The sequence below is a fragment of the Hyperolius riggenbachi genome, chromosome 5, assembly GCF_040937935.1.
Source record: "Hyperolius riggenbachi isolate aHypRig1 chromosome 5, aHypRig1.pri, whole genome shotgun sequence".
Taxonomy (NCBI): domain Eukaryota; kingdom Metazoa; phylum Chordata; class Amphibia; order Anura; family Hyperoliidae; genus Hyperolius; species Hyperolius riggenbachi.
Window position 1 is genome coordinate 258,072,682 of NC_090650.1, and position 26,965 is coordinate 258,099,646.

Genomic DNA, 26,965 nt, shown 5'->3' on the forward strand with positions numbered 1-26,965 from the left:
AAAAAAAAAAAAAAAAAAATGTATGTAGATGTAGTTTTACTATTTGGCCACAAGACGACCACAGTGAAATTATGTTCCCATTCATTGATCTCCGGGCTAAGGGGGCGGCACGGGAGTGCGCCGCAGCACAGCAGCAGCCGCCTGGATGTGACAATCATGTCCAGGTGGCATAAATGGTTAAGTAGAATTCCAACTTGCATTAATTTTGCATATAAAGCTCAAATATTAGCAAATCATTGGTTATCTTTATCTGGTTCATATTCAGCGAATTTGTGGATTTCAAAATGTCTCTTTCATTTACATGAAAGTTCATAGAGCTAAGTAATATGTTGCAATAATTATTGTTGCAGTAAGTATTCAGGCCTCCTTTATTATTTATGTGGTCTGTGTCCTAAATGATTTTTGTTTTGTTTTTTATACTTAGGTTGAAAGAATTGTTGACAAAAGGAAAAATAAAAAGGGTAAAACAGAGTATCTGGTGCACTGGAAAGGATATGATAGTGGTGATGATACCTGGGAGCCAGAACAACATTTAGTGAACTGTGAGCAATATATTCATGAATTTAACCGGAGACACAGTGAAAAGGTAAAAGACTGTAACACAATATCAAAAGCAAACAGGACATCTCCAAATAATGCCAGAAAACAAATCTCCAGGTCAACAAATAGCTCTCTTGTGAGAATTTCTCCAAAATCATTAACTCTAAGTAAAGATGGAGATTCAAGAAGTACTCAGCTTTCTATTAGTCCAAAATTACGCAAAAGTCCTTCTCAAGTGATTCCAGTCAGGAAAAATATGGACCTCTCTAGATCAGCAATTAAAATACTTGTTCCTAAAAGTCCAATGAAAAATAGGAATTCAGTTGACGGACTTGAAAATGATTCTGGAGAAAAGCTAAATCATGTTGAACAGGAACAAGATTCTGTCGCACCTGAGGTAATGGCTGAAAAACCAGTTGGAGCTTTATTGGGACCTGGTGCAGAAAGAGCTCGAATGGGAAGCAGACCACGACCACCACCACTAGTGCCACCAATTCAGCTGCCCTTGACAGTTACAGCACAATCTACTTTGGCTGTAAATGGAAAAGGTAAGGTGTATTTTCTCAACGTTTGCGTTACAGAATATTAATTGGTATATATATTAACAATTTGACAATTGAAAGGCTGCCTATGTAGACAAAATAATCATTTTAGCAGAAATGTGGGCTGAATATTACATACTTTATACCTCTTTATACATCTGAGAAGTTGTTGCTGATTTTACAAGACCATTGTGCAGTCTCCTTCATCTCTTGGAGCTGTGAAGGGAGTTAACAAAATTTGTAATTTTACATTTAATTTGATGAATCCCAATGTAATATTCTATTTGCGTATCTAGTAAAATGTACATTTATGATTTTTGCCTCTGACGGCTCCAGTTGTCAGGATAAGGATATCTTAAAATGTGTCAGAAAATAGTGTAACTGATGCAATGCAAAAAAATTCTTAACTTGCCTCCTTTGTGCTTGGTATGGCATATGCCTTGTTTGAAGTTTAGTGAAAGTGATACTTTAAATGTTGTGGATATAGTACCCATGCATGGTAATAACAAACAAACAAACACAGAACATTTATATTGCGCTTTTCTCCTGGCGGACTCTAAGCGCCAGAGCTGCATCCACTAGGATGCGCTCTATAGGCAGTAGCAGTGTTAGGGAGTCTTGCCCAAGGTCTCCTACTGAATAGGTGCTGGCTTACTGAACAGGCAGAGCCGAGATTCGAATCCAGGTCACCTGCAGAGCCCATAACCATTACACTATCCAGCCACCCCATGGTCCATATGCAATCCACTTTTTCTATCAAGTTTTTTTTCCTAGGGCAGTGATCTGCAATCTTGGCTCTCCAGATGTTAAAGAACTACAAGTCCCACAATGTATTTGCCTTTGTGAATCATGACTGTGGCTGCCAGACACCTGCAATGCATTGTGGGACTTGTAGTTCCTTAACGGCTGGAGAGCCAAGTTTGCAGATCACTGTCCTAGGGGATCATTTTTAATCTTTTGTTTTTAAAATGACTTTTCAGCACTTTGCAATTGCAATGGAAAAAAAAATAGAAAAATTGCAATTGAAAAAAAATACCAAAAGTAGGTGAAACGGTACTGTCAAAATTACTTATTTTCTTGTTTTCTGGCGGCTTAAAGGGCATTTTATTGATAAGATGTAAAATAACGGCCAGGAGGTCGCAATAGCAGCATAGGGGGCGATATACAGGCTGGGAACGCGAACAATCACTCGCGTTCCCATCCCTGTCGGCCGGTAACGGCCAAACCGGAAGTGCTCGCCGGCGGGTCCTGGGACATCGGAGCGGAGCTGCGAGGGCACCGATCGTCTGCAGGGGGCTAAGGGAAGCCCCAGGTGAGTTAATCTCGTTTTTTTTAAGTGACTTTAGGTTCACTTTAAAGGGAATTTGCTCTTGTTCATTAAAATAAAAATGCAATACATATACACGGGTGCCACATGAGCCTTTTTGTATTTTATTTTTCAGTCTGAAGCTCAGATTGTTTCTCATTGCAGCCTTAGCAGCAGTACTCTGTGTACATTTGTTAGGAGTTCAGTTGCCATGACACTGTCTACATGGTACCACCTTGCTTTGGGAGTAATGAGCTGCAAAGTGCAAGGGGTTTTGTTAAACTAGACATGCACTAATCAGTTTGTTGGACTTTCAATAAATTGATTTATTTCCCTCCCAAATGAAAAAGACGGCAGTAACAAATTGGCAGTGGTTCTGTCTTTCTTCCACTCGCCTAAAATATAACCTCTTTTAAATGGAGAAAAATGCATATTGTATAACACCACAGATGCACTTTGTGATAAGACTGCCACTACATGATGCATGCCTGGTAAACAAGTGCAGCAGCATGTCTCAAGTAGAGACACCGCAAGAACAACATAGCCAAACGTTGTAACCCTTTTCCACCATACACAAATGTTGATATTGCTGTGTATTTTCTATTTGTAACAAAATTATCTTACTTACTGTACTCTTGGTTTGGCTGGAGTTCTGCGCCATAACCGCAAAAAAAAAACAAAAAACAGATAGACTATGGGTCCATGAAGCTTTAGAAGTTTAAGCAAATTAATATGTCCAGCATAAAAACTGCATGTTTCATCTGTCACCAATAAATTAATGGTACTCAGGATTGAACTAGCAAGTACCACAACTAGAAAATGTTCAAGGTGCCCTTTGTACGCTGCACTTGTGTTCGTTTAAGGTGTTGTCTTTTTCCTTCTAACAAAACATGTTTGTGGTAAGCTTCTTGTAAACTACATCTTAGTTTCTTTCAAAATCTTCCTAGTGACTTTAAAACGTGTAGTTTTCCTTATAATCTTATTTGTCAGATTCATGTGTTGTATGGTAGAACATTTATTGGTGGTTCATGACCACAACTTTGGTTCCACTGATTATACTTTGTACACACTGATTTTAGTTTGTACACATTTTCTAGGGTGATTGCGATGCAATTCTTTCACTGAAATGAGAATTGTCAAACGCAGTCGCGGAACATCGCAATGCAAAATCACAATGGCTAGGTAATTGAGATCGTCTTTTGTTATTACCAGTGTCAACTAGGCCTACTTTTTTTTTCTTAGCAGAGAGCAACTTCTGAGATCTATATATCTTATATATACACTTACTGTAATTTTTTTGGACTATAAGACTCACTTTTTCTGTGGGGGGAAAAAGTCACTTATAGTCGTCTTATAGTCCAAATGCAGGGAGTTCCTGACTTGTGAACGCCTGCCAATATGAACCTCGAACCCGCCGCAATGTCGGGGACTCCCTGTACTGTGCCCATGCAGAGGAGGACACGGGGAAAGACGTAGGACACGGGCACAAAGTAGCATAGAGGAAGACACGGGGAGACACGAGCTACAAGGGGACATGAGGTACAAAGGAGGCATGGATGCACCAGGTTTAGTGTATTTTTTTAGTATATTTTTCTCCCCTGGCTTTTATATTATATTATATTTTTGGGGGGCTTTAGTTTTCGATGCATTTTCCAAACCACCTTCAGCTTGTGATGCTGATGAGTGAAATAGATACAATATTGAATCCTTCTGTATCTGCCTTTTGCAAATTACCTCCAGGAAACAGGAAACCTCATCCCAGAACCCAGCTATCAGAGGGCACTCCCATACGCAGCGCAACACATCAGCATCAACGTGCCTGCATTTAGGGCACCTATTAATGTAATAAGCTAAGGGATTTTTATATCTACCAGTAATGTCAAAGGCATATTTGGCTTTAAATGTGATGCTCTCCATCGTCCACTAGCAAGAATCATATGATTGATGTTATTATGTTATTACCTTCTATTATTATTTTTTCACCTATATTTGTGTATGGAAAAGTTTTCTCCTATCAACTGCAGCTCCGAAAGTGAGAGCCCCCTCCCGGGCTAAAAAAACCGATCAAATTCAGTTAATCATGCAATATCAGAAATATTCTTCAGCTTCTCATCCACAAAGGACTTAATCTGAGCATAAAATAGGAAATGTTTTTTAGGCTCAACATAGTCCTGTTGTGGTTGTCTGAAGGAAACCCATTTATGATCAGGTAAATTTAAAAGTACGCTTAGTTTATTTATTCCTTTTTCCTCCTACTGTAAGTAGGCCCCGTGCATCATCCCAGGGACAAATCCCGGCGATTCCCATAAGGGCATACATTTGTCGTGGCAGAGAAAAAAAAAGTTGACTCCATTCCTTCCAAGTGACTAGAGTATGCCTAATTAATTGACTTTGTCACAATCTAATGCTGGGTACACACGTTGTGATTTCCCACTCGATCCACGGGTCGATCGATTATTTCCGACGTGCTCGATTTGGGTTTCGATCGTTCCTGCTGTCGATTTGCATGTTAATTATGCCAAATCGACGTCAGGAACGATCAAAACCCAAATCGAGCATGTCGGAAATAATCGAATCGATTCCGATCGACCTGTGGATCGAGCGGGAAATCACAACATGTGTACCCAGCATTAGAGGTAGCTTTGCCTAGGGTGCATAAAGGGACCAAGGTTCTACCAAGGCTTTTTCGAGCCTTAGATTAGAATAATAATTGGTGTCTGAAACCCAATCTCATACGTGTCTTGCTAGACATGATAAATTATATCTTCTTATATCAGGGATACCAAGGACGCCCATATCTTTTGGGGTTTGTAGTCGTTTTAGGCATATCCTCACTCGTTTTCCTCTCCAAAGGAATTTGGAAAACATTTTATTGACTCTTATCAGTGTGTTTTATTTAAATCATATAGTAGTGTTGGGTCTTTTTATCTTTAAGCCTAGATATACAATCTCTCTGGTAGGCTGTCTTGAGAGGTCTAGTTTTTTTTTATAGATATAAAAGCTCACTTTCTGTTAATTGATTCTGAACCCTGACTCACAACCTACCTCTCTGATAGCTCTCTGATTTTTGGCACATGTTCGTGAGGATTATTAAGGAATAAGATGTCATCTGCGAATAGGGCAGAGACAACTTTCTGTTCTCCTATCCGTATTCTCTTTACCAGAGTCAAAAAAATATAGTGATAGAGGCTCCAGCCAGAGCAGGGACAAGGTCCTCCAGCACCCAAGGCTGAGACACCAAAGTGCGCCCCTCCATCCCTCCCACCCCAGCCGTCACACACTGATTGCTATTAGACTAAGAGGGCCACAGGGCCCACAACCTCCCCAACACCTTAATATCTAGTTCTCTGGCTTGCAGTCACTGCTATGTATCCCCTTTTCTTATTTATTTCTGCTTCATACACAATTAGGAATGACAGCTGAATGAATTGTGCACCCCCTCCTACACTGCGCCCTGAGGCTGGAGCCTCTCCAGCCTATGCCTCGGCCCGGCCCTGGCTCCAGCGCTAGATTAAAGAGGAGCGTCGAAATAGGGCACCCCTGACGTGTTCCTCTGACTGGGTCAAAAGGCAGTGACAAAAACACTGGCGTATAGATTCTTGCCTTAGGCTCTTTATAGAGCTGATGAATAAAAGTCATGAACGACCCTTCGAGCCCCATATGAAGAAGTACCTTATTCAACCATCCCTTTACAGCATCAAATGCTTTCTTTGCATCCAATGTTAAGATTGCAGCATTTTTGTGTGTTAAAGGGTAAGCCTTGACCTGTTCCAGGACCACCAAAAGTCTCCTAACGTTTGTCACCACTGCCCTTCCCTCTTACAAGCCCTAGCTGATTCGGGTGACTTCAGCTAGCCTATTTGCCATCAATTTGGTTAGAATTTTCAAGTCTCGTTTCCTCATTGCTGGACTGGGGGAAAGTCTTTCCCTATAGTATGGAATTAAAGACGTAAGGGTGGGGACAATCTCAAATTTTAGCATTTTATAATATTCTGCAATTAGGCCGCCTGGACCTGGAGCTTTGTGGTTGTGCAGTTTTGTTCATTTAAAATCTCCATTTCTAGCTGTGTGAATTTACTTACTCTAACTTTATCCAAAAATGTTGCATCTGAGGGATTAGCGTCTTCCTGAGGAGCTTTATAGAAATCTGCATAAAAATCCCTAAATGCCATGTTTATGTCCCTGGGATGATGCACCAATAACCCATTAGGTTTCTTTACCCTATGTATCTGGGAGCTCCCATATGGTCCTTTCACCATTCGTGCAAGTATTCTAGCACATTTATCACCATGTTTTGCCCAAAAAAGCTCCTTATACGGTTTGGTGTATACTTCCCTAGCTTTAGTCCATTTGTCCACTTCCTGCTTTTCTCTAAACCACTCTTGTCTCCTCTCACTGGAAGGGTCATTTTTGTACTTAGAGTACGCTGCCCTCACTTTCCAAACATGATCATTATACTCTTTCATGCGCATTTTCTTTTGCCCGCCATATAGGAGATTATCCTACCCCCGTATGACCACCTTGGATGCCTCCCATAAGAAGTGTGGTTGTTTAAAGTGATCTTTGTTATCTTCACAGTATTCCAACCACCACATTCTAAGGTTTTGCTGAAATGTATCATCCTTGTATAAATATTGTGGAAGCTTGAAGTATATCAGGACCTTGCGATATCTTTTTAGTAACATGCATTCACACTGGGCAGTGATCTGAAATTACCATACCATGTATCTCTGCTTCTTTTATCCTATTACACAAGTCACTACAGGTGGTCCCCGACTTAAGAACGCCCAGCTTACAAACGACCCGCCGATACAAACGGCATGGATTCTGTGTTTCTATGGGAACAAGTAAAAAAATTTTTTTGCAAATTATTATTTTGAGAAAATCGATTTAAAAAAATTCAAAGTAAAAATGGCTTGTAAACTTGTATAAGCATGTACAGAGGGCAGAGGGGACACTGGAGGCACAGGGGGGCACAGAGGAGGTACAGGGGGCAGAGATGGCACAGTTTTTTCTGACTTAAAGGGAACCAGAGACGAAATAAAGAAGATTTTATACATACCTGGGGCTTTCTCCAGCCCCATACGCACGGATCGCTCCCACGCCGCCGTCCTCCGCTGCCTGCAACTACGAGAACCGGCTCCCGTCACTGACGTCATCGGAGCCAGGCTACGCAGGAGAAGTGCGCCCTCTACGTATCGCTCCAGCGGCTGCTGGAGAGATACTCAAGGAGCGCACTTCTCCTGCGCTAGACTGGCTCCGACTGACGGAGGAATAGGGAGCCAGTTCTCGTAGTTGCAGGCAGCGGAGGACGGCGGCGTGGGAGCGATCCGTGCATATGGGGCTGGAGGAAGCCCCAGGTATGTATAAAATCTTTTCTTTATTTTTATCTCTGGTTCTCTTTAAGAACAGATTCAGGTTAAGAATGAACCTACAGTCCCTATATCGTTCGTTAACCAGGGACTACCTGTACTTCCAAATAAAAAATCAGTTCTAGATGAGGTATCGTGTGCGTGTGAATAAAAAAAATATTCGTGGTCATAGCGGTGTAGATATCTCCAGGAGTCTATCAGGTTCAGCGTGTCTGCCATTATTTTGAAGGGGAGTATCTTTCTGTTGTCGAGGTTTTCTAGATCTGTCCTCCTCTGTGCTATAAACTTAGTTAAAATCCCCTCCAACAATCCAGTTAGTGGTTAGGGTGCTCGTAAGTTTCCACTGCATGTCATTTACAAATGTTTTAGAATTCACGTTTGGTCCATATATATTCATAACTGTGAAGATTTCCTTGAAATACGGAATGTAACACTCACCCAGTGTCCCTGCGCATCATGTTCTGAACTGAGTATATATGCCTGCAAGGATTTACTTAGCAGTATTTTAACTCCTGCCTTCTTTCCTAAAGCTGGTGATCAAAAACAAGTAGCCACCTATTTGGGTTTCTTGGTTTAGAGCAGTGGTCCTCAAACTAAGGCCCGTGGGCCGAATGTGGCCCCCCTGAGGCTTTTTTACCACACACACACACACACACACACACACACACACACACACACACACACACACACACACACACACACACACACACACACACACACACACACACACACACACACACACACACACACACACACACACACACACACACACACACACACACACACTTATAGATGTGGTCAGCTACATCTTTAAATATTTGTGGTCTGCATATAGAATAGTGCTGGTTTCCAATCAAATTCCACATCAGGTGACACTGCTGTCCAATTGGAGTGCAGGTTGTCACCTGGGTATGCTTCACTGTCTGGCCTGCAAAGACTTCTACATCATTTTATGTATACTCTGGCCCCCCAGCAGTCTGAAGTATGTTGACCCGGCCCTCGACCCAAAACATTTTGGGGACCCCTGGTTTAGAGCAGCATCAGCTCGTAGAGTTTTAAGATGGCGAAGTACTTGGCCTCTTTTCACAGGGGAGCAAAGGCCTTTAACGTTCCAAGAAATGAGTTAATGTCATTATAATAGTTTTAAAGAGAACCTAAACAGAAAATAAAAAGTCAAAATAAACATACACAGGTCATACTTACCTCTACAGATGTGGCGAATGGTTCCCGAACCGTTCACCGGCGAACATCTCTAAATCCATGGGCCTCTTACTACTTCCAGGTCGCAATGACCCGGAGTAGTACGCCTGCGCTGACTGGCGGAGCGCGTCCTAGATCGCGCTCCTGTGGCTGGGCACTCTCTGCGCATGTGCGTGATGTCATGAGTGACGTCACACTCATGCGCAGAGAGTGCCCGGCAACAGGAGCGCGATCTAGGACGCGCTCCGCCGGGCAGCGCAGGCGTACTACTCCGGGTCATTGCGACCCGGAAGTAGTAAGAGGCCCAGAGAGGTTCGCCAGGCGAACTGTTCGGCCCATCACTACTTACCTCCCGCGTAGTCTACTCCTCAATCTCTTTCTCCTCTCCTGCGTCCCATATGTCCACTGTGATCAATGGAATTATCTGTCCTCCATTTTGAAAATGGCCATTACCCCATGACAGCTTCCTGGTCAGCATACTGTTAAACTGTTATATCGCCCACTTGAGCCATAGGGAAATGGGGACATTACCTTGCACATTCAGTTGTAACTGAAAGCAACTGGTATATTTCATTTCTGACAAAATGTTGTCAGAACTGGAAGGGATCACTGTAAGAAGAAAATTGTGAGCCTCTGAGAGGAACTGACGGTGAGGTTAGTATGTAATATTCATTTGCCGGTACATAATGTGTTTTATTTTAAATAATTTTACTCAGTTCAGGTTCCCATTAATGTTAGCGCAAGGCCACGTGGTGAAGTGCCACATCCTCCCATTTTAAAATAGATAGATCCTTAAATAGAACTACGTACATATACTTGCATGCACAAGAAAGAGCAAGATCCCCCTTAAAGCAGACCCAAACCAAACAATTTTTAATTCAAAAATATTTAATTGCACCACTCTGACACATACAAAGATAAATAAACGCTCCTTCAAGCCTATGAGCATTTCAGTGCATACTTTTCACACTTCTCTTTTCATAACTAGGATTATACAGGTGGCAGCCATTAGCAATTCCTCCTTTGCCAGGCACCACCTATTCCACCAGTTTGCCAGATTCTGTCCGGCAATATGAAAGGGAAGGAGGGGTTCCTCCAATAAATGTAAAATATTTTATATTTCTCATCATGCAGCTGAAAAAAGGCTGCTATTTATTATTATAATTTAGAAAACAGATTTTATTTCTGAAATCTTGTATTTTTAATTTGGGTCCACTTTAAACAAACCCTCCAACCTAACAGCAAAACCACTATGCATTACTGAAAAAAATCCAGTGATGCAAGTGAACATTTCCACCAATTTAACGTGCTCCAACAGCCAACAGCTCCTCATACCAACATCTTTAGGGACTTCTCTTTTTTCCCGCATAGCGAACAAAGTTAACTAAGTAACAATCATGCCATATAACAGGTGCACAATAAAACCCATTCTCAAACAATAGGCAAACAAGTATCTGCTTCTGGGGACCTAGGACCCGAGGTATTGTCTACTCTAGCTTCTGCGGGTTCTGTGAAGAATCTTGCATTACCATCTTTATCAGTCAGTCTCAGTACCGCCGGGTATTGCAAGGCAAATTTTACTTGGCAATTATATAGTTCGGTACAGACTGCCCCAAACAACTTTCTTTTCTTAGTGACCTCTGCCGAATAGTCATTAAAGCGGTTTAACACCCAGCATTACAACTTTGCTTTAAAAGATTGCTTACAGCTTACAAACTATTATGCCAGATTTTTTTTTAAGCAGAAATTCACTGAATGGGTTAAACATGACATTTTAGTGTTGGATTTAACTAGGAATCCGCATCCGTTCTTATCTTTAGTTACAAATGTATCTTTATTTGGAATGCAAATAGACCTTTGAAAAGCCTGCCGGGGAAGCCCTCTTTGTTCTCTCAGAGAGGTGTTTGTTTGTTACATTGTAGATAGATACATTTGTAACTAAACCTAAGCACAGAGGGAATTTCTAGCTAAATGCAGCACTAAAATGTCATGTTTAAAGGGACTCCGAGCAGTGCAGAAACTATGGAAAGATGCATATCATTTTAAAGCTCTTTCTCCTCTTTCCAATGATATATAAACCACCACCCTACGTCTTTTAGTTTTTGCTATTTTCACGATTGAAATTGCCGCGGCCGCGATTTCGATCGCGAAAATAGAGAAAACTAAAAGGTGTAGGGCAACGATTTAGGTGTCGTCAGAAAGAGGAGAAAGAGAGCTTTAAAATGATATCCATCAAGCCATAGTTATATTGTATTACACAGGACGACACTTTCCCCAGTGTCAGCAGCTCCATTCTGCTGAATGCAGCTGCTGACTTTGACAAAAAGTCGCCCTGTGTAATACAATGTAACTATGGCTTGATGGATATCATTTTAAAGCTCTCTTTCTCCTCTTTCTGACGACACCTAAATCGTTGCCCTACGCCTTTTAGTTTTCTCTATTTTTGCGATCGAAATCGCGGTCGCGGCAATTTCAATCGCGAAAATAGCGAAAACTAAAAGGCGTAGGGTGGCGGTTTTATATATCATTGGAAAGAGGAGAAAGAGAGCTTTAAAATGATGTGCATCTTCCCATAGTTTCTGCACTGCTCGGAGTCCCTTTAATCCATTCAGTGAATTTCTGCTAAAAAAATAAATCTGGCATAATAGTTTACAAGCTGTAAGCAATCTTTTAAAGCAAAGTTGAAATGCTGGGTGTTGGACCACTTTAAAGAGACTCTGTAACAAAATGTTCTGCTTTATTTCTTCTATCCTATAAGTTCCTATACCTGTTCTAATTTGGTCTGTCTTACTGCATCCTTTCCTAGTTGCACAGTGGCTGTATTATCTCTGTTATATAATCTAATCTTCTTTCCTCTGATGGCTTTGTCGGGCTCAGGCACTCAGGCAGGAATGTGCTGGTCTGCTTGTGATAGGATAGAAGCTATACACACCCTCTCCACACTCCCTGCAGGCTCTGTGTGAGTCACAGACTGAGCTCCTCTCAGCCTATTACACTCTGGTTAGCAGCCATGTCTTTTGTTTGTAAACACTGCCTAAAACTGGCAATTGCAAGCCAGGATCGCAGCAGGGAATGGCAGAAACCGCACAGAGGGGCCCAGGAGAACATAATAAATAGAATGGTATGCTTTTTATTGTAAGTATTTTAGAGTACAGATTCTCTTTAAAGATCCTCAAAGTATCGTTGTGCAATTGGAGAGGCTGTCATCTGGATTTGAAAGTGTTTAGTATAGCCATCTTATCATTATAATCCAGAAAGCGTACAATTGTCAGCCTGGGGTAATCTGTATTGCTTCCTCGAGGGGGGCCTACTCTGTGCGCTCTCTCCACCCTACAGGATTTTTCCACTCCCAAAAGCTGTGGAATTTTTGTTTTCACATAACTGCTGTAGGGAATTTAGGTTTGTAAGTCTCATGTAAACCCACAATACTCAGTGCCATCCAACTGGCGGCCCACGGACCGCATTAGGCCCGCCAGAGGTCTTACTGCGGCCCACCAGCTCTTCTCCCTTTTTCTCCCCCTCCATTCATAATACTTTTTTTTTTTTTTTTTCTTGTCTGCTCTGTCCACTCCGCCCTCCGGCAGAGTCCTCCGCCTTCCCCGCTGCACGTCCATTCAGAAGATGTGTACAGTGATTGGTGTGTGAGAGACTGAGGCGGAGAAAAGGGGCAGCACAAAGGGCTTTGTCTCACCAGGAACGCGGTTGGGCTCGAGCGGCCACCGCCACAAGCTTGAGAGGGGAAACTGTGCTCGGGGACTGGTAAAATAGCCACTTAAGGGCCTGTTTCCAGTATCAGCCTCACCACTCTCCATTTCTTTCCATTGCCGCATCCCCCTCTGCTGATAATCGCATAGCATACTTTTTTTTTTTTAAGTGTACCTGCACAGGAAAGCAGGAAAACATAGAGAAATGTACCCTCTATGCATTTTCTAATTCCTCCTCCTCTGTCACTAAGCAATAGTTGTAACTTGATCCCTCAGCTGACTGCCACACCAGAGAGTTAATTTGTAAAAACAGGATGTTAATCCCATGTCTCCTATGCTGCCAATTTTAATTGAGTTGTGTGTGGAACTGCTGCCAATCTAATTTGTGTGTTGTGGGAAACGGCTGCCAGTCTGTTTTTTTTTCCCTTGGGGATGGGATGGGGTGGGTGGAAAGTCATGGGGGGGTGGTGTTGAAAAGTCACGGGGGGGGGGGGGGAAGAGGTGGTTGAGTCAAGTTGCGTTGGCCCTCTGCCATGTAGTCTAAAAAAAAAATTGCCCCTCCATGCCTGTGAAGTTGGACAGCACTGCTCTAAGTCATCTAATTTGCCATGTAGAGCATTGTTTTTACTGATTAGTCTCTGTTTTGAAGAGAGTGATTTAATCTCTGTCTCACACTGCGAGATCCTGTACTCTGCTTCATCTAGTCCAGTGATGGCTAACCTTGGCACTCCAGCTGTGGTGGAACTACAAGTCCCATGAGACATTGCAATACTCTGCCAGCTATAAGCACAACTCGGGGAGGCAGAGGCATGATGGGATTTGTAGTTTTGTTACAGCTGGAGTGCCAAGGTTAGCCATCACTGATCTAGTCTCTCCTTGTGCTGCAGAAGCTGGTGAGTTATGGCTACCACTGATTTTGTCACTACAGGCTCCACAATATATTTTAAGTCAGGAGCTATAAGCTGTACCACCTCCCTGGCAATATGTTTAAAATCTCTGCGCTGCATGCAAGATAGGCATCTGACCGAAATCTATCTGATGATGGTCAAACCTTCTGCAAATCTATAAGTGTATGCGGCCACGTTAACCTCATTTTCAAAAAGGTTGAGACTGGGTAGCAGTAGTGAGTGGCATGCTTCCTCTGGTCAGCAGTTGCACAGGTTTTCAAATAACTGCCATCATTTTAATCTCTAACGGTAGGTGGCGAGAGCCAGGGGATGGACTTGCAGAATGCTGGTAAAGCATTACCATGAAGTCTTCATCCCCCTCCCCCTTCCTTCCTCATTCCCATAGATGATGATGCTACTACAGCAAAAGGATTGAATCCCTTGAAAAAAGTTATGGTAAATACTTAAATAGTCAGAAGATACAGCGTGTCTAAAATATACATACAATGTTTCTGCTACTGGTTACTTGAAAACGGCTGGTACTTTCTGAACAACCTGACCCTTCACTTTCAGAGGACTTGATCATGTAAACTGTGTTTATCAGCCTTGCCATTTAAATTTGTATCCCACATTTGTTGATTGAAAAAAACAAAACAGAAGTACAATCCCCTCAGGTCATATTTGCACACTTTGAGAGATTTCAGACTTTTATTGTTTGTGCAGAGGCCTTGCCGTAAGTTTGCTGTAGGTGATCACTCCAGGATTGCATTTGTTTGCAGTTCATTATTCATGCTGGGAATATTTGGGAGTTACTGGGGCTTTTTTGGGTATGATGTATTTTTACAAACTGCACAAAGAATGTTCTGAGCAATCCAACAGCCTCTCTGTTATAATCCTAACACAGTCTGTCATTTTAGGAGTGTCCATACAATTTCCAGTCACCCAAATAGTGCGGGTGTGGCAAATAGCAAGACCTGCATTGCAAAGCTTATTACTCATGCAGGAAAATGGAATACCTATACAAGTACAGATTCTAGGTTCAAAAAGAGGTGCACTTTGTGCTTACAGTTGGGTTTAGATTCCATACCTACATGCAGAGTGAATTAAAAAGGTGTTAAATGACATTAAAGAGAAACTCCGACCAAGAATTGAACTTTATCCCAATCAGTAGCTGATACCCACTTTTACATGAAAAATATAATGATTTTCCCAAACAGACCATCAGGGGGCGCTGTATGACTGATTTTGTGTTGAAACCCCTCCCACAAGAGGCTCTGGTACCGTACGGTACTCTGGGCAAACTGCCACAATGTAACAATGACACACACAGGAAATGGCTGTTTATAGCTGTCTGTTAAAGCCAGAACAGCTACATAATCTGCCCACAGTAACAATGTCACCATGTAATACATGTCAGAATGTGAATCTGGGAGAGGAAAGATTTTACAATGAGCAAACTCTGACTAAATCATGTATACATAATTATTGTAAAAATTAAGCACCTTTTTATATTAAATTATTTTCACTGGAGTTCCTCTTTAAATTTCAAAACATTTGTGCAACACTGAAACACACACACACACACACACACACACACACACACACACACACACACACACACACACACACACACACACACACACACACACACACACGGCATTTAACTTTAACTGTATGATCTGCTTGGGAGAAAAACCACAAACTATAATTAAACATTCATCATGCATCCTGTATGTACATTTCACACTATTTTCTATACAGGGAGTGCAGAATTATTAGGCAAATGAGTATTTTGACCACATCATCCTCTTTATGCACGTTGTCTTACTCCAAGCTGTATAGGCTCGAAAGCCTACTTGCCAATGAAGCATATTAGGTGATGTGCATCTCTGTAATGAGGAGTGTGGTCTAATGACATCAAAACCCTATATCAGGTGTGCATAATTATTAGGCAACTTCCTTTCCTTTGGCAAAATGGGTCAAAAGAAGGACTTGACAGACAGGCTCAGAAAAGTCAAAAATAGTGAGATATCTTGCAGAGGGATGCAACACTCTTAAAATTGCAAAGCTTCTGAAGCGTGATCATCGAACAATCAAGCGTTTCATTCAAAATAGTCAACAGGGTTGCAAGAAGCGTGTGGAGAAACCAAGGCGCAAAATAACTGCCCATGAACTGAGAAAAGTCAAGCGTGCAGCTGCCAAGATGCCACTTGCCACCAGTTTGGCCGTATTTCAGAGCTGCAACATCACTGGAGTGCCCAAAATCACAAGGTGTGCAATAATCCGAGACATGGCCAAGGTAAGAAAGGCTGAAAGATGACCACCACTGAACAAGACACACAAGGTGAAACGTCAAGAAATATCTCAAGACTGATTTTTCTAAGGTTTTATGGACTGATGAAATGAGTGAGTCTTGATGGGCCAGATGGATGGGCCCGTGGCTGGATTGGTAAAGGGCAGAGCGCTCCAGTCCGACTCAGACGCCAGCAAGGTGGAGGTGAAGTACTGGTTTGGGCTGGTATCCTCAAAGATGAGCTTGTGGGGCCTTTTTGGGTTGAGGATGGAGTCAAGCTCAACGCCCAGTCCTACTGCCAGTTTCTGGAAGACACCTTCTTCAAGCAGTGGTACAGGAAGAAGTCTGCATCCTTCAAGAAAAACATGATTTTCATGCAGGACAATGCTCCATCACACGCGTCCAAGTACTCCACAGGGTGGCTGGCAAGAAAGGGTATAAAAGAAGAAAAACTAATGACATGGCCTCCTTGTTCACCTGATCTGAACCCCATTGAGAACCTGTGGTCCATCATAAAATGGGAGGGAAAACAGTACACCTCTCTGAACAGTGTCTGGGAGGCTGTGGTTGCTGCTGCACGCAATGTTGATTGTGAACAGATCAAAACACTGACAGAATCCATGGATGGCAGGCTTTTGAGTGTCCTTGCAAAGAAAGGTGGCTATATTGGTCACTGATATGTCTTTGTTTTGTTTTTGAATGTCAGAAATGTATATTTGTGAATGTTGAGATGTTCTATTGGTTTCACTGGTAAAAAATAAATAATTGAAATGGGTATATATTTGTTTTTTGTTAAGTTGCCTAATAATTATGCACAGTAATAGTCACCTGCACACACAGAAATCCCCCTAAAATAGCTAAAACTAAAAACTACTTTCAAAAATATTCAGCTTTGATATCAATGAGTTTTTTAGATTCATTGAGAACATGGTTGTTGTTCAATTATAAAATTATTCCTCAAAAATACAACTTGCCTAATAATTCTGCACTACTGCATTATGTAATAAGCCAGTACATTCCCTGCTGCAGTATTTTATAGAGTAATGCAAGTGACAGCACTGTGCTGTCCTGTGATCAAGTGAGAAGGGCTTGCAGCTTCTTCCCAACAGCCTCATGTAACAACTGGGACATTCTGAGTACCACTGATTAGAAACCAGCAATACTATCTGTACGACCTTGTAACAACCTCTGTATAGTGCAAAAAATGGTTAAAGCAGCTATGTCATTTTGACATAAAAACAACTGATTTTACCAAACATTTGGAAAACTACAATTTAGTGAGTTTAATACCTCAGAAATATTAAATCACAAAGCATAGTGCATGTAGTAAAACAAATGAAAGGTTCGATATTCTACCTCCAGTCTGGAGCTATCGGTAAATAGCAAACCGTCATTTGTAAGGTTATAGAAGGGAGGAAACAGAGAGCAGAGAAAATGTGAAAACTTTGAACTCTTCTGGAAACTAAAAGTTAGGCTTCTTTTCCGTGGGTGGCTGTACTGCTCGTTAGTAGGCTAGTTCAGCCTCCTGTCTGCCGACCACAAGCGCCATTCAGCTGCAAGTACACAATGGCATCATTTGGGAATGTAGTGAATATTCAAAAAAACATATATTTCCACACGTTACATTTTTTAGCAAACAGGTGTTTTGTGAATTGAAGCCGTTGTGATAAAACCATCAGACTATTTAATATTTGACCCCCTAAAGGTAATTCCATAGAATAATAAACTGAACAAAGATGTTGCTTTCAGCTCTGATAAGTAATTGACAGCACCTTAATCTACATACAGGCTTTTAATTTTTGTTTCCTAAAACAATCTTTACAAAAGATTTTTGGTTGGCAGCTATAGAATGAGAGCTCTCCCAGCTGAGCAATGTTGTGCTGTATGGAGAAGGACATTGGGAGAATACCAGAGTAATGCCCTGCTGCGGACACTTTTTTTAATAAAGTTACAATAGTGTAACATAAAAGCAATCTGCCTGGTGGATTGCTGGAGGAGGCATTCAGAATGAGGGATCCTCATACACAGTTTAGATTTTTGGCTGAGGCAGTCACGATTGATTCAGCCAAAAGGAATCTAAAAAGTGTAGATAGCTTAAACCAGGCTCTTCTGTAAAATCTACCGTTCTTACAAAGAGCAGCAGATGAATGTGTACCAGTGACTAAGATCTTGCAAGTACTGAGCTTTACAGCAAGTCCATATGTTTTTGTGCTGCTCTATAGACCAGTACACATCACCGTATTTTGACTGTTCTGTGAAGCACTCTGGTGCAATTCATTTGCAGCTGTTCCCACCACGCAAGTTACCCGGATAAGAGCCGTGATACAATGAAACCAAGATTAGCAAATGAGTGACAGATGACCACTATTGTTCCTTCTTTAGCCAAAAGTTACGCACCACACATTCAACCTTTAAACCAGAGTCAGCAGAGTTGGGAGACGGGGGGGGGGGGGGGAGGGGGGTTTGGTGTCCCGATGTCGGCTGCAATTCTTCTTCCTCTTCTCTGAGGCTTTGCTTCCACCTTGGTGAGATCGCCGTCTGTCATCATGACAGCCGGCAATCTCACTGTAGAGTTACAGCGCCACCCGGAGACTGCAGCGCTGGATCCCAGGGAGGTGAGTGCTGGGACTGCTGCAGATCTCTGCGGTGTGATTTTTTTTTTTTTTTCTTTCTCCCAGGCTTTAGGGTCTAAAAGCGTGCAAAAAAATTGCACTGCTTTTAGACCCTAAAATCTTGAAAGAATCAGACCGCCAAGGGGGTTAAAAAGATGGACTTTGCAGACTAAGCACAAAACTAGGTGTTCAATCTCTTGCTAGAAACAGAGAATAAATATAAACCCAGTGTTCTCCCCAGGCTCTTTTAGCTGGGTGCTCCACCCGGCTAGTTTTGGTGAGCACCCGGCTGTAATCAGCTCACCACCTCCTATGCTGTAAGCAGAGTTGCGCACAGGAGCACTGTCCCTGCATTCTCTCTTCTTGCCTCACCCAGCTACTTTTTCATGCCACCCGGCTACATTTATATGCCACCCGGCTGGAAAAAAATTCTGGGGAGAACACTGTAAACCATTGATCATATGTATATTGTTTAATTCCTGTTTATCTGGAGAAAAATAAATACAGTAAATAGAATTAAAATAAATACACATGAATTAAAACAAGATACATTCAGTATATATTTTCTACTCGTTCTCACTTTTTACCAACAAGAAGTTTTAAATCTGGATGATGTCATTTATTGGCTAACTTAAAAGAATAAGAGTAAGCTTTCGGCAGGGCATCCTTCTTCAGACTCGATCCTGTTTACTTACAAGATGTTGGAACAGACAGCTATTTAAAATGCAACAGCAAAAATACATAGATTTTTTTTTTTTGCAAGCATAAATACATGTCATTAAGATGCCTTAAGGGCCCGTTTCCACTAGCGTAGTGGATGCGAGGTGATCGCCGCATCCCCCGCAAGTACACACGGTAGCCATTCGTACAACCGGATGCGGCTTCCCGTGGTCGGCTATAGGGACTTGGATGTGTGCTGTGAAAAAATGCACCATGCTATCCATAATTTCCCCTGCGTTGCATCATGCCAGATTGCGTAGGTAAATTTGCGTTAATGGAAACTACTCCATTGAGGAGAATTGCTTGCCGTTTCCTTGCGATGGGGTGCCGTTTCCACATAACGCGTCTAGTGGAAACGGGCTCTAAATGAAACAGAACATCTAAATGAGGTGAGAGATTGTTAGCTGTTGCTGATTTATGACTAATAGATAAGACTGCTCGCTTATTCAATCCTCACACAACTGGGACACAGACTGTCACAGAGGCATCGCAAATTCAGAGTTCACAAGTTTTAGCTATAAGCAGAGTGGATGCAATATTTGTCTTGGCTGCAAAAGCGTTATGGCATTAAATATCAACCTCCTACCAATATAAAAAGTTTTTGTCCTTATTCAAACCTTTGTCCACAGTTTTGAACCAATTTATACATTTTGTCTCTATTAATCTCTCTTTCAACGATTTGAAGCCACCCTTCAGGGCAGCGTTACGAAGATCATTTAGGCTGTGTCCGTTGGAACTAATGTGTGTAGCAACTGGGAGCTCAGATTTGGTATTGTTGTTAGTGTGCCTGTGTCCGCGCTAATCGCGGTAAAATCACCTGTGCAAAATGGTAGAGCTATGCGCTACCTTTTTGCACTTTTAAGTGTGAATGGGCCCTTTTTCAAATATGTCCCTGCCTGTATTTATTCCACCTCCACTATAATGTTCTTTTGATAATTGTCCTTTATTATACACTGTTTTTGATTAGAGTTCTGTTTGAACTCCAGTCTGGTCCTTACTAACAAATTTGCATTTACGGTTGTGATGCAATATACAAGTATGGCATAAAGGATTGCAACAAAAATCCACAATAGCTAAAACTGAAAGCATTTTTTTTCCATGGCATTAGGCTTTAAGCCCTAAAATATTCTCTTCACTTTTTTGAACATTCCTTAGTGGTTATGCTAGGATTTGGTAAAAAATGTTGTAGGCCAGATTTGGGGAAGTAATGGTGGTAAATCCTACTTGCTTAAAGGACCTCTGTCATGAAAATCTTTTAAAATTTAAAATAATTTCTTCCAGAGTAAAATGAGACATAAATTACTTTTCTCCTATGTTGCTGTCACTTACAGTAAGTAGTAGAAATCTGACATTACTGACAGATTTTGGATCTTCTCATGGGGGGTTCTCAGTGGTTTCTTTATTTTTTAAAAGCACTTCGTGAATGGCAGTTGTTCCATCCAACTGCCAAAGAAGTGTACGGTGAGCAGGGAGGCTGGCCAGCATCAGTGTATAAAACTTTTCAGGGAATGTCCTTATAAAGAATAAAGGCCATGCTGAGAATCCCCTATGGAGAGATGGACTAACCCAAAACCTGTTGGTAATGTCAGATTTCTACTACCTACTGTAAGTGACAGCAACATAGGAGAAAAGTAATTTATGGCTCATTTTACTCTGGAAGAAATGTACTTCTTATTTGTAAGTATTTAACATTTTAAGATTTTCGCGACCGTTCCTCGTTGACCATTTTCACCTTTTGGATGTGACTTTCACGTCCAAAAGGCTGCTGCACCCGTGCTTCCCTTGTGCTTCCTGTGAGCGAGCACTCGCGCTTACAAGGAGAGAAGTAAACAAAATCACTGTGGCTATCTTGTGGCCAAATAGTAAAACTTCATGCACATACATTTTTTTCCACAGATAACACAATAAATTACATTTAGAATTACGGTAACTGTTTACCTCCCACACCAAAAAAAAAATACCCAAATAAAATTTTTAACAAAAAAATAAAATAAAAAATTACAATAAAAAAAACAAAAAACAGTTACCTAAGGGTCTGAACTTTTTAAATATGCATGTCAAGAGGGTACATTACTAATATTTTTTAAATTATAAGCTTGTAAATAGTGATGGACACAAAACTGAAAAAATGCACCTGTTTTCAAATAAAATATTGGCGCCATACATTGTGATAGGGACATAATTTTAATGGTGTAATAACAGGGACAAATGGGCAAATAAAATGGGTGGGTTTTATTTATGGAGGCATGTATTTTAAAACTATAATGGCCGAAATCTGAGAAATGATTTTTTCCATTTTTTTTCTTAATATTCCTGTTAAAATGCATTTAGAAAAAAATAATTTCTTAGAAAAATGTACCTCCCAAAGAAAGCCTAGTTGGTGGTGAAAAAAACAAGATATATAGATAAATTAATTGTGATAAGTAGTGATAAAGTTATTGGCGAATGAATGGGAGGTGAAAATTGCTCGGATCCATAAGGTGAAAAACGACTGAAGGCTGAAGTGGTTAATAAGCGGCAGATTATTTTGATGTTTTCAAAGACACAATTCCGGTGAGCAAGGCACGGGGAGGGCAAAATATCCAGAGATTTTGCTAATTTGATGCTATAAGAAATTTGTGGAGTGCAAGGGCAATGCTAAGGCCCATTTTACACTTACTGCGCTGTGTAGTTTCCACTAACGCACCTCATCGCAATGGCCATTGACATGTTACACTTTCTGCAATACGAAGTGCTCCAGCTGACATACAGTAGAAGCTGCAGTATGTTATCATGCACCGTATGGTAACGTTTAGATTTAGAATTCTTGTGCAGATGCAGATTTTCATATGACATGTTTCTTGTTCAGCAGTAGAAACCTGACTAAAGGGTGAGACTTTTTGAAGGCAGGTTACTTCTAATTTCCCTGTCAGTGTAGTCTGCACACAAATCGCATTGCACAAAGTGTAAAAGGATCCTATATCTCAAATGGATGAGTCCTATTTGTAAGCATATTGTACTAGGACATGTGTATATAGCTTTTATATTTTGCCACGGTTCTGCATTGCTGAAGTACATCACTGGATCTTAAACGCAGAGTTGGGGGTTTTGAATGCAATATTTGGAGCAATAGTACATGAATTTTAGTTGTGTTATCGACATATATATTGGATCACAACCAAAATCGATGTTAATCATATGTATACTCATAATGTGCAGCCCTTTGAATCCCCAAAATAGTAACTAAAGAAAAATCAAATTAATTGCTCCAGTGTTTGATCACACAACAGTAGGGAAGGTTCACAGATGAAAGAATGTACTGGTTTCTGGACCAGAGAGAGCAAAATAAATGTAGATGAAAGCAAATCATGTTATTGAAAGGCAGGGATGCTCAGCAGAGCTCGAATATTCGAGTAGCTCGAATATTCGAGCTCTTTTTCAGCTATTTGAGCTCGGTATTCGAGCTCGAATAGCTGCAGCTATTCGAATGGGCTATTCGAGTGAACTCGAATAGCCCACTCACTATTCGCGCTATTCGAGCAAACAGCGCTATTCGAGCTCGAATACCGAGCTCGAATAGCGGCATAGCCCAGATTGATGTCCTTAGAGCCAATCAGAGGGCTCCCAGGCCCTCTGACGGCAGCCAATCACAGAGGGGGACCCTGGCCAGCCCCTACCCTATAAATAGCGGCCGCCATGTTTGGTTTTTTCGTCCTTGCTTGACTTGTACAGAGAGAGATCTACACCTTTTGTGCTTTGGCTTAGCAAGTGCTCTATTGTGGTCAATCACCTAGCGTTTTTGCTCACATACACCTGCTATACACACCTATATTGTTGTTAGCTAGATAGAGATTGTATTTTAGTTAGTAGCTTGTGTGTTACATAGAGACAGCTGCTGCTGCAGGCAAGCTTACACAGCTTTAGGCCTCAGGGCCTTGCCTGTGTGGGCAGCTGTCCTCCTGTCCTCTTGTTAGTTTATTTCTCATCTATACCAGTGTTTCTGCTGTGTATTCTACCCTGTCTTGTCCTTTACTACTGAGTGATTATTGTATTTTGTAGTTATACTACTGTACTAGGGAAACTCACTGTTACTGTTCATAGCTCCTGCGTGTGTGTGCGTGCACTGTCTGTAGTGTACACAGTACACAGTATTCCCTTCTACTGAATCATCTGATTACTACTGAATCTGATTATTGTATTTTCTAGTTGTACTTACTGTACTAGGGAGACTCAGTCACTGTTCATAGGCTAGCTCCTGCGTGTGTGTGTGCGTGCACTGTCTGTAGTGTACACACACTCTATTTCCTTCTACTGAATCTGATTACTACTGATTATTGTATTTTCTAGTTAGTGTACTAGGGGACACACTCACTGTTCACTGTTCACACTTACTGATTATTGTATTTTGTATTTGTACTGTACTAGTAATCACTTAGCGATCTAAACCCTTAGTGATTAGTGTCACCTCACCCACCAACCCACTCCATTAAAGTACCCCACTTTTTCACCCGCCCTTTTAAAAAACTTTTTTGTTTACGCCCAAAACATCTAAGATGTCTGGAAGTGGCAGCCAGCGCGGTTTGGGCAAGGGGAAGGGCAGCAATTGAATCAGGAGGAGAGGGAGCAGCATTGTGGCAAGCCGCGCCACCATGCACAGTTCCGCAGCAGCTGCGTCAGTGGCTAACATTCCGCCTATAGCCACTGGCCGTGGACGCCTTGGGCGCCCAGCAGGAGCATCTGCAACTCACGCTGCAGAGACACAGCAGCAGCGTGTAGTACCTGCTCCTATTTTCCTCCAGCCGGGTTGGAAACGTCCCATTGAGGAAAAGGATGCAGCCACTGTGATGCAACTGATGACGGAGGATGAGCAGCCCGCCATCAGCTCTGCATCCGAGGCCTCCACCCTCACCACCACCACCACCCCTGTTCGCAGCAGCCGCCCAGCAGGGCCTGGGGAGGAGGCCAGTTCACCGTCAGTTGGCGACCTGTCATTCAGCAGTCTTTTGACCCCAGGCAATTGTCTGCTGTTGTTGGCGATTTTGAGGAGGAGATGCTGATGGGCACTTTGGGGGAGGAGGGATTGGACAGCAAGACTGTGGCGACAGTCAAGCAGCCCATCCATGCATCAGGAGAGGAGTTTGGGGGGTCATCATCCCAGCAGGACATGTTTCAGGAGGGGGAGGATGATGATGATGATGACAGGGTGACAGACAAAGACTGGGTGCCACCAGCTCCTGGGGATGTCATCATCAGCAGCAGCTCGGAGGAGGAGGAGGATGCGCTTGTGGGCCTTGCAAGGAGGCGCATCATTGCAAGCATTGGCAGCAGTAGGCAGGTCCCACAGCCTGCTGGTGTCTCAGGCTCAGCAGCAGCAGCAGCATCTGCCAGTACCGCCACCAGCCGAACCCCCCCCCCCTCCCCCCAACCACCACAGGGAGACGGGCAGCAGCGGCTTCAGGCCGTAGGGGCTTTTTCATGTCCCCAATCTGGCAATTTTTTCACCATGCCCACAGTTTACAGCAAGTACGCCACTTGCAACCACTGTCAGCGGAAGTTGAGCAGAGGTGCAGACCCCTTAAAGTTCAGCACCAGCTCTCTTATCAACCATCTTGCTGCTAAACATTACCACCAGCATGAGGAGTTCCAGAGGCTGAAGGCATCTGGTGCTGGCAGTGGCACCACACCCATCACTGCACAGCCTTCAGCAGCAGCAGCAACAGCAGCCACCCGCCCTCCTGCTCCTCCAGCACCACCAGCAGGAGTGCGGAAACGCACTGCTCCTCCCCCCTCTGCAACTCCTGCCGCCGACACTGAGGCCTGTTCTGGCAGCCAGTCCTCAGTGGCCTCCTCTGCTGTCTCCGCTGATTCCTGTGCTAGCAAAAGGCGACGCCAGAGCCTTTTGAGCGAGTCCTTCCAGGGGGTGGTTAGGGCTCTGCCTCCCAGTAGCCGTCGCGTGCGGCAGCTGAACGGCTTGCTGGCACGGGCCATGTGCTCCCAACTCCTGCCGTACACGCTCGTGCAGGAGGGGAGCGACATGCGTGCGCTGCTTGCTTCTGCAGCCCCAGACTGGCAGCTCCCCAGCAGACACTTCTTCGCCCGCCAGGTCATGCCTGCACTGCACCGCTTTGTGATGGCCAATGTGGAGCGAGGGCTGGAGCACGCGGTTGGTGAAAGGGTCCACGTCACCATGGACTCCTGGAGCAGCCGCTTCGGGACAGGCCGATACCTGTCCTTCACTGTCCACTGGGTCAGCTTGGTGGAAGGGGGTGAGGATGGGAGAGCAGCAGCGGGCACAGCAGCAGCAGCAACACAGTGGGTGGTGCCACCCCGCAGGGTCAGGGGAACTGCAGCAGGTTCCTCCGATCCTCTGCCATCCTCCGGCACACCTGGCCAAACCCCCCGCCTCAGCAGCAGCGTGAAGCCACGCCACTGCCAAGCACTGCTGCAGTTGGTCAGCCTTGGGAAGACCAAACTGACGGCAACCCATGTGTTGGCCAAACTCCAGGAGCAGGAGAGGATTTGGCTGACCCCCAGAGGCCTCAGAGTCGGAGAGGTGGTGGCCGACAATGGGGCCAATCTTGTTGCCGCAATCGACAGGGGAAACCTGACCCACATCCCCTGTCTTGCCCACGTGCTGAACCTGGTGGTGCAGAAGTTCTTGCGCACCTACCGGGGATGGGCGAACTGCTGGAAACGGCAAGGAATGTTGTGCGTCACTTCCGGCGCTCGCCTGCAGCCTCTGGGAGCCTGGAAGACGTGCAAAAGGAGCTGGAGCTGCCACGCCATCGGCTGATCCTTGACGTTCCAACTCGCTGGAACTCCACCCTGGCGACGTTGGAGCGTCTGGTTGAACAGAAGCACGCTGTCAACCAGTACCTTGCCCTGGCCACTGTGTCCGCCGCTCAGAAAAGGGACAAGACCAGCAACATCCCATCCATCGTCCCCGATGACGACTGGGGGCACATGCAGCAGGTGTGCTTAGTGCTGGCTCCCTTTCTGCAGGCCACCAACATGGTGAGCAGGGACCATGCTATGGTGTGCGAGTGGGTGCCCCTGGTTTCTCTGCTGAACAGGGCCCTCGATGCTTTGCTGGAACAGGGAGCGGCAGCCTTGGCCCAGCAGGAGCGGCATGCAGCTGCACAGTCCACCTCTGAGGAGGAGGACTTGGTGGAGGTCCCTGACCTTGCTGCTGATGAGGGGGATCAGCACAGTGCAGCTGAGTTGGTGCGGGGGTGGAGAGAGAATGAGGCGGCAGAGGAGGAGGATGAGGACAGCACTGCCGTCGATGTGCCAGCACACGTGGCCCGCCTCTTCCCAATGGCAGCGCACATGCTGACGTGCCTGCGCAGGGACCCCAGGGTGATCCAGATGAAGCAGAGAGAGGACATCTGGATCAGCATGATGTTGGACCCGCGCCTCAAGGGGAAGTTGAGCCAGTTCCTGCCTCCTGCAGGAGGAGACCCAGCGCAACAAATAAGGAGCTTGCAGCAGGCCCTTGTTGAGCGCTTGGAGGAAGCCTTCCCCCAGCCTTCCACCCCCACTGTCCAGCCAGCACAGAGGCAGCAGCAGGTGCCTGCATCCAGCAGCAAGCGCCCCACAGACCTGCTGTCTCTCAGCAACGAGCTCTACAGGACTGTGGAGATCTGGAGCGAGCTGGCGCAGTACGCCCTGAAAGTGCTGTCCTGTCCCCCTTCCAGCGTGCTGTCCTGTCCCCCTTCCAGCGTGCTGTCCAAGCGCTGCTTCAGTGCAGCTGGTGGCGTGGTCACCGAGAACAGACTGACGTTTCTCAAGATGAACCAGGCGTGGGTGG

The 26,965-nt window shown here is 43.8% G+C and overlaps 1 protein-coding gene across 2 annotated transcripts in view; it reads left to right on the forward strand.

Annotated features, from left to right (window-relative positions):
- Positions 1–26,965, forward strand: part of CDYL (chromodomain Y like) — a 121,367-nt gene that overhangs the window by 56,559 nt on the left and 37,843 nt on the right. The window contains exon 2 of one of the 2 annotated variants that reach the window (XM_068236836.1): positions 425–1,088. In XM_068236836.1, coding sequence (XP_068092937.1) covers positions 425–1,088 — 664 coding nt within the window. Of the gene's footprint in view, positions 1–424; positions 1,089–13,871; positions 14,008–26,965 lie in introns of those variants that run through there. The other variant, XM_068236837.1, reaches the window with a different exon arrangement.